We start from the raw sequence: 9,940 nt of genomic DNA, 5'->3' as shown, positions 1-9,940 counted from the left end.
CTTAGTTACATGTTAATAAATGAGAGCTAAAATGAATTTACAAATCTTCCAATATTAATCTGTTGACACTTAGTTACATGTTTTAGCTCTCATTTATTCACTAAATGTCAACAGATTAATAAGGGAAGATTTGTAAATTCATTTTAGCTCTCATTTATAACATGTCACTAAATGTCAACAGATTAATAAGGGAAGATTTGTAAATTAATGTTAGCTCTCATTTATAACATGTCAATAAATGTCAACAGATTAATAAGGGAAGATTTGTAAATTCATGTGTTAGCTCTCATTTATAACATGAAGATTTGTAAATTACCCTTATTAATCTGTTGATGTTTAGTGACATGTTATAAATGAGAGCTAACATGAATTTACAAATCTTCCCTTATTAATCTGTTGACTTTTGAGACATGTTATAAATGAGAGCTAGCATGAATTTACAAATCTTCCCTTATTAATCTGTTGACACTTAGTTACATGTTATAAATGAGAGCTAACATGAATTTATAAAATCTTCCCTTATTAATCTGTTGACATTTAGTTACATGTTATAAATGAGAGCTAACATTAATTTACAATCTTCCCTTATTAATCTGTTGATGTTTAGTGACATGTTATAAATGAGAGCTAACATGAATTTACAAATCTTGCCTTATTAATCTGTTGACTTTTGTGAGGAAGCTACGTGTTATCTGAATGAGGGAAAAAGGGGTGGATTTGATATACTTAGACCTTGAAAAATCTGTTGATAAGCGGCCATAGAGAAGATTAGCTCTGAAATTATATCAGTGAGGGTTATGGAAAGACTAGTTGTTTAGACAGTAGGATGGCTAGGTTTGAGAAAGATTATGAAAAGTTGTTATAAATCCAGTCAAACTGGACCTTTAATACTAGTTGTGTGCCTCAGAAGTTTTTATTTCATGTTATGTTAATGACATTGATAGGAGAATAAGTAGTAAATCAGCAAAATTTGTGGATGACATTGAACTCTTGGGTTTTTCTAGCTGTATTGAAGATGTTGAGGTAATTTAAAATGATCAGTTAACAAGTAGCTGACAGATAATATTTACTTATAAAAAGTGTGATGTAATTCATTTGGGTTATCATAACTTAGAATTTAATATAGATTGTAACACACTCAGTAGTGTGACTGAAGGAAAGGATAGTGATAAATAAATCACTTAATTCTTAAAAGTAGTTCTCTGTTGTTAGTGGGAAAGCTAAAATAACTTAGAATGTATTTATAGATGTTTTGATCACAGGTCAAAAGAGATAATTATTTCTATATAAATTACTAGTTAGGCCTCACTTAGAATACTGTGTTATTTTGACCTCTTTACATAAGATAGAATAATGTTTAACTGAAAAGGATTCAGTGTTAGATGCCTTCTTCTAAACATGTATTGACTTTTATTTTATTGTTAAATGTTTTATTTTCATTCTTTAATATTTTCTCACATGTGATAAGCAATTTTTTGGCTGGGACGTATTTTTCTTTATTGGCATTAATGAGTATTCGAATGATGTTTCATGCCAAATCTAAAATGTGTAATGCGTTTGCCCCTATTCTCAATTGAACTTTGCTGCTGTTGTTATGTTTTATTTAAGAATTTTTTCAAGCAATTTGTATATTTATATGTTCTGTAATGCAGTGTGTTTTGGGGTCTCAGATAATGTTTGTCTTACTCAAAAGTTATGTGCTGATTAGAGTTGAATTTTAACTTCCAATCAGAGCAAGCTAACCTTTCAAAAATAAAAATCAATGAAGCAAGAATGATTGGTAAGTGTTTTTAATCAATGGAAGTAAGTTGTTTCTGTCTGACCAAACTTTACTTTAGCATGTCGTGTAGTATTATGTAACTAAGACTGTACTTGCAACGAGTGGTTACACTTTTATCACCTGATGTCTATAACCTTTAGTATTGTTTAACAGTGAGCAAGGATCAAAAACTAGAATTTTGTGAAATACAAGATGATAAAGTAATAAAAAAGAAACGTACTAGAACTTTTTTTCCAACAATAGAATAGTTACTCGATAAGTAAACAAACGTAGCAGCTATAGATTAAGATAAAGATATACAGTTTGTCAACAGTGTCAAGCTTTGCTTTCTCAGGTGATACAAAGTAGGTATTTCATTGACAGACAGACAGAACTAATACTAAGGAAAAACAAGTTTTTAAAATATAATGTAATCCATGAACATACTTAAGGAAGTGATGCAGTAAGTTACTTGATTTTAATGGGATTAATAATTATATATTGATACCTAGGTTGGTGTAGTGAGATCTTAAGTTTTTTTTAGAAAAAGGAGATATCAGAATTGTTTTTAACAGCTTTGCAGAATACATCTCTTTGCAAGTTGGATAAAACCCTTGAAGATAATCTAATACAATCAGACTTTTCCAACTTTTTATGTCAAGGTTATATTGTTGAAGTTCTTTAAAGGTTGTAATGTTTAATTAAAAGTTTTGAAGTTGTGTAAAAATTACACTACAGAGTTGGAAGTTATGTATAGTTTAGATATGTTGTTTGTAAAAGATTTGGCCCAGACAGTTTTAATTGGAAGCACCTTTTTTTTTTATTTGTGAAACTTCAAATAGATACTTGAGTTATGTTTATAAGAATCCTGGTTGTAATGTTTGATTATTCTAGGTTTAGAATAAAGGATTATTTAAAAGTTTGAGGAACATGTAAATATTTTTATCTAGTTCAAGAAGTGAATCCTCACAAAGAAAATATTTTCCATCGACATAGATTTCTTGACTCCTTGGAGGAATGCTGGTCTGCAAACGAAATCATGGATCCAGATTTAACAGTCAAGAACAGAAGAAACCATAGTGACCCTAGTCACCTTCCCCCCTGGGTGTGGTTTATTGTTACCAAGTTCCTGGGTATTCATTGTGTCTCTGGAACAGCTCCAGTGTTTGGAACAGTGATTCACTCATTGAACTTTGCTTTTGCTTTAGGTTTTGTTGTTTCCCATGTGTGGCGAGTGGCCTATGATATTGCTTCCACCCACACAAAACAAGATGTTACAAATGGCTCTGTGAGCATTTTTATAGTCTTTTGTTGGTCAGCTTATGGATTTTATTCCAAGCACCTGTGTAGGAGACTGATTTCTCATCCCCATATTCTGAAAGATGTACACATGCATTCAAGAACTTTATTTAAGATACATACAACACTTCTGGTGTTTTTGCTCGGAGTTGTGTTTACTGTAGTTAGTAGTTACAATGGTGTTTCTGTATTTTGTGATGGCACGTGTTTAAACATAAACCTTAGCCCTCTGGTGTGTAAGGTGGAGTACATCTCAAGAGTATTATTTTCAAGTTTAACGCTAATATGGAGCTCTTTGGTAGCTTTTGTTTTGATTTCAGTATGCAGAACACACACTATAGGTGAGTTAACTCAGATTATATTTGATAACTGTTTATTGTTTGGGACTATACAAGAAAAAATTCATATTATTGCATGTTCTAGTGCATTACACATTTAAACTTGTATTGCAGTTTCTGTGTTAGTGCACGATGACATTATATCGACATAGTGTGTAAAGACTTGTCATTTGTAGAATGTTAAAACAAAAAATTACTGCTTTGTATGGATTTTTGAAATTTTGCAACCATCAAGTTTGGGTGAGCTTAAACTCAGTCGTAGTTCACTTTGTTGAGATAAGATAACAATGCCTTGGAATTGATAAAATAAATTACAGTGTACGTTAAAAAATTATTGTTAAATTTTTTGCTTTGTGATGGATGAAATAGTTGTTATAGAGTAGCAAGCACTATTTCATTGTTTTGTTTTTTATACATTCTACCAAAATTGTTGTATGAAGTACTAGGGATAGATATTTCCTTGTAAAAAAAGAGGTTTTTCATTGTGTTTTTATAATATATATATGTTAAATTCTATTCAAAATAGAGCTACTTTCAGTTCAAAAGTTAGATCATTGTTTCTAAAGTTATCAAAGTGTTTGGACAAACTTGCTATCTCTCTACATAATGAAGATTGTATTTGATGACAAGGAACCCTATTTTTAGAAAATTTAGTTTGGAGATGGCTTGAGTAGATAGTGAAAGAAACCTGATTACAAATGCACAACATTTTGATGAGTTATCTACTCCAGCCATCTCCAAACTTTAAAGAAGATATTATGTGGACTGTTCTTGTGGTTCATAGTTTTGGAGAAAATGTGAGAATCTGTTTCTCATAAATCCAGACCTAACAGGTTTTGTTGGTTAAATCCGACTAGACTTATTAATGATAATCTTAATTACTTATTTAGGTATTAGAAAGTTCATCAAGAGTATTGAATATGATGCAGCTTTACATGCAAAGGAAAATATTCACACTAACCAGTTTCTTCCTGTAACAAATGAAGATATATTTCAAGGTATGTTAATGAGAATTTCCTCACATTCCAAAACATACCTTCTCTCACACAACAGCTATTAATTACTTCACTGCCAGGGTTTCTTCCTTTGCCCATCTAAGCATTGGTCTGATTTTTCTTCTCACTTGCTCCAGTCTTTTATACCCCATTTAATGCAATATTTGTCTTGTGACACTCTCCACCTACGTCAGTGAGCCCTCTGTCCTGGTACTGTATATAAGCACCTCATTCAGTTAATGTTATCACTTTTTCTTGACACAACTTTCACCAATGAGTAAGGCATACATGATTCTGTCATTCCAAGCCTGAGGTGTTGCGTTTTGGGGTTCTTTAGGTGGAAGATTGTCTACTTTCTTGTTGTGATTATGGTGGTTCAGACTCTGTGGCTACAGGTTGGGATCCTCTCACAAGTATATATATATATCATGTTGTGGTCCAATTGTCCTAGCCACCAACATGGGAAATAGGGACCAAGACCCCATAATTCCAACCCAGAGTAGTGGAACCTTAGCTATCTGGTTGGAGCTCACCTATAATAATAATCACTCATATACAATTTCATCCTTGATACAGGGTGTTCAGGGTGAAGAGCACAATTGTTCTGGATGTACTGAGGTTTCCCCACTAGGGTGCCAATCTTCTATTGATGCACCCATGATCTATGCAGATACTTTCTGTATGGATAATGCCCTCACCAGCCTCTCCACCTTCTCAATGTGGGATTATAAGTGTTAGAGGAGGTAAGTATGTTTTGGAAGTTAACATTTTCCTAAACTGAAAATGTTTTTTCAATAATACTTACCTCTCCCACCCTTCCTCTCCACTAAGAGCTGGTGGTAGAGTTTGAGTCAGTCTCCAAAAAGTGATAAAGTTATCTGAATGAGGTGCTTATATACAGTACCAAGATAGAGGGCTCATTGACGTAGGTGGAGATTGTAACAAGACAAATATCACCAAGGGCAGTTAAGTGGGGTATAAAAGACTGGTGCAAGTGAGAAAAAATTAGACCAATCAGAGGTAAGTTTTATTGGAAATACATTTTCAATTGAAGAAAATGTCAACTTTCATGCTGCTTCTTAGTCGTTTTTTGATGTACATTTCTGTAAAGTATGCATTCAGTAAAAAATGTTTGTCAAAATTTTATTGATACATGATTTGTGAATAATTTCAATCTAAGAATAACTTCCAAGTCTTCCATAATTAATGAAGCTTTTTTAATATTTATTGGAAGGTATTACAAAACATATCTTGATAACTTTGTTGTGAATAAGCTCATCTGAAATTATTTTTTTTGAAGACTTAAATTCTTGTGACTGTTGCCTGGTTGTTGTTTAGCTAACTGTAACATAGTTTGAGTCTAATGTTTGTTCTTATCTTTTCAGTGTGTAAAGCTTCAGAATGTTACAAGTCTGTAATTAAGTAAGAATGTAAAGTAAAAACTGAATATTTCAACATTAATAATTCAGATAGTAAAGACACACATTCGGCAACAAAGGACACAAGCTCAAATCATGATTTGTTTTTCTAAGAAAGTATATCAAAAATAAATTTGCTTGTTATGAGATAAAGAATTGTTTTTTGTTTTTTCTGATTGTAAAATAGTTTAATATGTAAATTGATAGAAAAAATGTTTCTTTATAAGTAGTTAATGTGTTATAATTTGACATAAGTACTGTGTTTTAGAAAGTGTGTGGCTAGAAGATGAATTACCGAACAAAGACAGCTCTGAAGACTTTATCTTGCATACATCACCTGATCAGTTTAATTTTTCCAACCAGTTGCAATCATCATATAACCCAGATTTTGAAAAACAAAATACACCCAGTGGCACTTTCCTTCTGCCTAGTGAAGATGTTCATGGCTTATTTGAAAATTATTTTAAACGGGAGAATTTCCATCACAATGACAGTGTTTACTCTGTCACTGGACAAGGATGTGTAAGTTTTAGATTTCAAAATTAAGGAACACTGTTTTCTATAAGAAAAGTGTTAAACTAAGAGCTTTAGTTGCCTTCTAATGAACTAATAAAATGTGATTTCAAAATATGAATCAAACAATAAAAATCAGTTTCAACCATAAAATTTGCATATTTATTGGTATGATGACCTACTTAGAAAATAAAGAAGGAATTATTTGGGAAATGAAACATGTATGTAGTTTGATGAATACAATTTAGGGTTAGTGTTTATCGTGTAAACTAGAAAATGAGTGGAGAAGAGTATTTCAGAGATACCTCTTCACAAAAATATTTTTTGCACATGTACAAATCCTTGAACGAAACACCCACCCCTACATGTAGTAACGAATAACATGTAGACAGTTAATTTCGAAATTCGTCATTGCAGTAGTGACCTAGGTCTACATACCATGGACATAGAAAACAAACTTGTATATATATATATATATGTTTTTGTGTGTCTATAAAATATGTTGGGAGTTTTTCTCTCCCAATTTACACACCTGTGTACTCCCTCTGCTTCCTCATCTTTATTCAGATGGTTCAATTCCAGGTTAACTGTGGCTCTGTGTGTTTATAAAATATGTATATGTTGGGAGTTTTTCTCTCCCAATTTACACACCTGTGGACTCCCTCTGCTTCCTCATCTTTATTCAGACGGTTCAATCCCGGGTTAACTATTGCTCTGTGTATTTTTCAATCTGGTTCTGAGGGTACTTGCATCGAGGATGCATTCATTGAGCCTATATTTTTATTTCTACATGGACACCTGGTTCCTTCTTGCCCTTTCAAAGAGGCACCTTTGGCTGCTAACCTCTCCTTCTTATTCAGGTGTCATCTCATCTGGGTTGGTTAATTTATCTCTACAAAGCCATCTTGTCCCCACCCAGTATCTGATCATCTCATCTGGGTTGGTTGATTTATCTCTACAAAACCATCTTGTCCCCCACCCAGTATCTGATCATCTCATCTGGGTTGGTTGATTTATCTCTACAAAACCATCTTGTCCCCACCCAGTATCTGATTCACTTGAAAAGTTCTCTGGTGAAAAAGCTGTCAGTTTATGGACTTAGTGCTGCAGTTTGGGGTTTGTTTTTTGTCCAGTGGGTGAAACATGTATGGCCTATTGTGTAGCTTAGAACAAACCATCAATATGATATTCTATTTTATATCACTATTGGCCATCATTTTTTAAAGGGGGTCTTTTCAGCTCATTTGCAGACCAGCTCAGCCTTCCCATTTAGTTCTTTGTGACGTGGAGCTTCAGTTTACCAAAGCTCTCATGTTTCATGAGAGGTTCTGTTTTTTTAGGGGATTCTCACTTCTCTTGTGTCCCTTGTTGCTCTCCAGTGCATTCACCTGCATCTTCTTCAGTGGACTGATGGATCACTGGAGTGTGTCCAGAGATCTACTGTATTTTCTTGTGTGTGTGTTTCTCTTTCTCCATCTTATCACCTTTTGCTGTCAATAGGGTTCTACTGGTCCCATGTAACCCTTGGAATCCTTCTTCCCTGGACTTAAGTCTGTTTACAGATACCCCTCTGTCTAGATGGATTGTGGCTTTGGGATTGGTCTACATATGAGTGATCTCTTCTTATTAACATTCTCAAGATGTTGGCTGCTAAATGAGCTTGCCATCAACTACTGTATCACCTGCCTGGTTATCTTGTTAAGATCCGTTCAGACAAGCATCAACTACTGTATCACCTGCCTGGTTATCTTGTTAAGATTCGTTTAGACAAGCCATCAACTACTGTATCACCTGCCTGGTTATCTTGTTAAGATCCATTCAGACAAGCCATCAACTACTGTATCACCTGCCTGGTTATCTTGTTAAGATCCATTCAGACAAGCATCAACTACTGTATCACCTGCCTGGTTATCTTGTTAAGATTCGTTTAGACAAGCCATCAACTACTGTATCACCTGCCTGGTTATCTTGTTAAGATTCGTTTAGACAAGCCATCAACTACTGTATCACCTGCCTGGTTATCTTATTAAGATCCGTTCAGACAAGCCATCAATTATTGTATCACCTGCCTGGTTATCTTGTTAAGATCCGTTCAGACAAACCATCAACTACTGTATCACCTGCCTGGTTATCTTGTTAACATCCATTCAGACAATTTCTTTACTGTTGTTTCTTAAATCATTTCTTAGGGATACACTTGCACTTGGATCTGTGCTTTTTGACTTTTGACTTTCTCTTTTGGGCCCATGACCACCACATTTAGTTGCTGGTCTGTCATGACCTGGGAGTTTTCAACTTGGTGTCAGATTGACAGCCTTGATTAACCTGGATACTTCCCATGGTGTGATCTCTACATCCTCTGATGTTTTAGTGGTTCTGTTCCCAATTGGGAAGAATTCTCATCAGCACTTTTGCAATTCCTCTCACCATCAGGTTTTCACTATTTTAGTACCCAATCCAGGACTCTGTAGCTATATCTGTGGATGGTCTGAGACAGATTTGGTTCAGTCTCTTTCAATATGTTTGTCTCTGACTTTCCATCTCTTCCCCAGCCATTTTTCTACAGTTTAAATGGACCTCTTTTGAGCCTTTTTCATCAGCTGTCTCCTTGTCCATTTTTTCTGAACTCTGTTTAGTTATTGGGGCTTCCATGTGCCCCCTGTTTGAATTTTTGGTCACTTGTTTCCTGTACCATTTTTCTCTAAATATTTGTTTTCTTTTCCTTATGAAAAACAAATGTTGCTCCTATACCCACTACCTGAGGGACAGGTTGATTTTATTCCTGGACTGCTCCTTCCTTCCTATCTTTTCTGTATGATCATTCCAACTCCAATCATTTCCTTTGATCTGTATTGGCAGTTTGTTTTTATTTTGTTTGTAGTGCCCCCTTTTGAGGCACTTGACATTATCTCTTCTTGCTGTGAGGTTTCTCTTACTCTAGTTTATTCTTCCTTTGGAGATGATATATTTTGACTTTTTCATGTCACCTCTCATCAAGTTCATTATTTCACAACTTCTCTTGCCCCAAGTTGTTGACATCCTTTGGATGGGATCTTGCAATTGGGGATGTGAATTATCCCCCATACATTTTTGTTCCATTACATACGCTGCAGTGTGGTTTCACCTTCCCCCAGTCACCATTCTCCAATCTTCCTAGAGGCTCTAGAGAGGTGAGTTATTTTCAGACATTTCAGAAATTCAACTGATATTTGAATGTATTTTGGTACATTGATAGGCAAAGAAAAATGTTTAATATATGTGAAAGGCATCGATTCACTTCGAGCCATGATGTCAATACAAATTATTTATACTTTTGAATAATACAGATCATGTAGCGGGGCACTAAAACAACTAGAATCTTATATAATACAGATCATGTAGTGGGGCACTAAAACAACTAGAATCTTATATAATACAGATCATGTAGCGGGGCACTAAAACAACTAGAATCTTATATAATACAGATCATGTAGCAGGGCACTAAAACAACTAGAATGTTGTATAATACAGATCATGTAGTGGGGCACTAAAACAACTAGAATCTTATATAATACAGATCATGTAGCGGGGCACTAAAACAACTAGAATCTTATATAATACAGATCATGTAGCAGGGCA

The 9,940-nt window shown here is 34.3% G+C and overlaps 1 protein-coding gene across 4 annotated transcripts in view; it reads left to right on the top strand.

Annotated features, from left to right (window-relative positions):
• The first annotated feature begins 714 nt into the window (after positions 1-714).
• Positions 715-9,940, top strand: part of LOC106474369 — a 20,967-nt gene continuing 11,741 nt past the window's right edge. Inside the window, exons 1-4 of one of the 4 annotated variants that reach the window (XM_022402681.1) lie at positions 715-1,023; positions 2,756-3,399; positions 4,287-4,394; positions 6,078-6,331. In XM_022402681.1, coding sequence (XP_022258389.1) covers positions 977-1,023; positions 2,756-3,399; positions 4,287-4,394; positions 6,078-6,331 — 1,053 coding nt within the window. In that variant the 5' untranslated portion in view covers positions 715-976. Of the gene's footprint in view, positions 1,024-1,674; positions 1,781-2,755; positions 3,400-4,286; positions 4,395-6,077; positions 6,332-9,940 lie in introns of those variants that run through there. The other 3 variants (XM_022402680.1, XM_013935060.2, XM_022402682.1) reach the window with 3 other exon arrangements.

Source organism: Limulus polyphemus, unplaced genomic scaffold (genome assembly GCF_000517525.1).
Source record: "Limulus polyphemus unplaced genomic scaffold, Limulus_polyphemus-2.1.2 Scaffold7128, whole genome shotgun sequence".
NCBI classification, from domain to species: domain Eukaryota; kingdom Metazoa; phylum Arthropoda; class Merostomata; order Xiphosura; family Limulidae; genus Limulus; species Limulus polyphemus.
The sequence above is the reverse complement of the archived record's forward strand: the minus strand, read 5'-3'. Positions and strand labels throughout refer to the sequence as shown.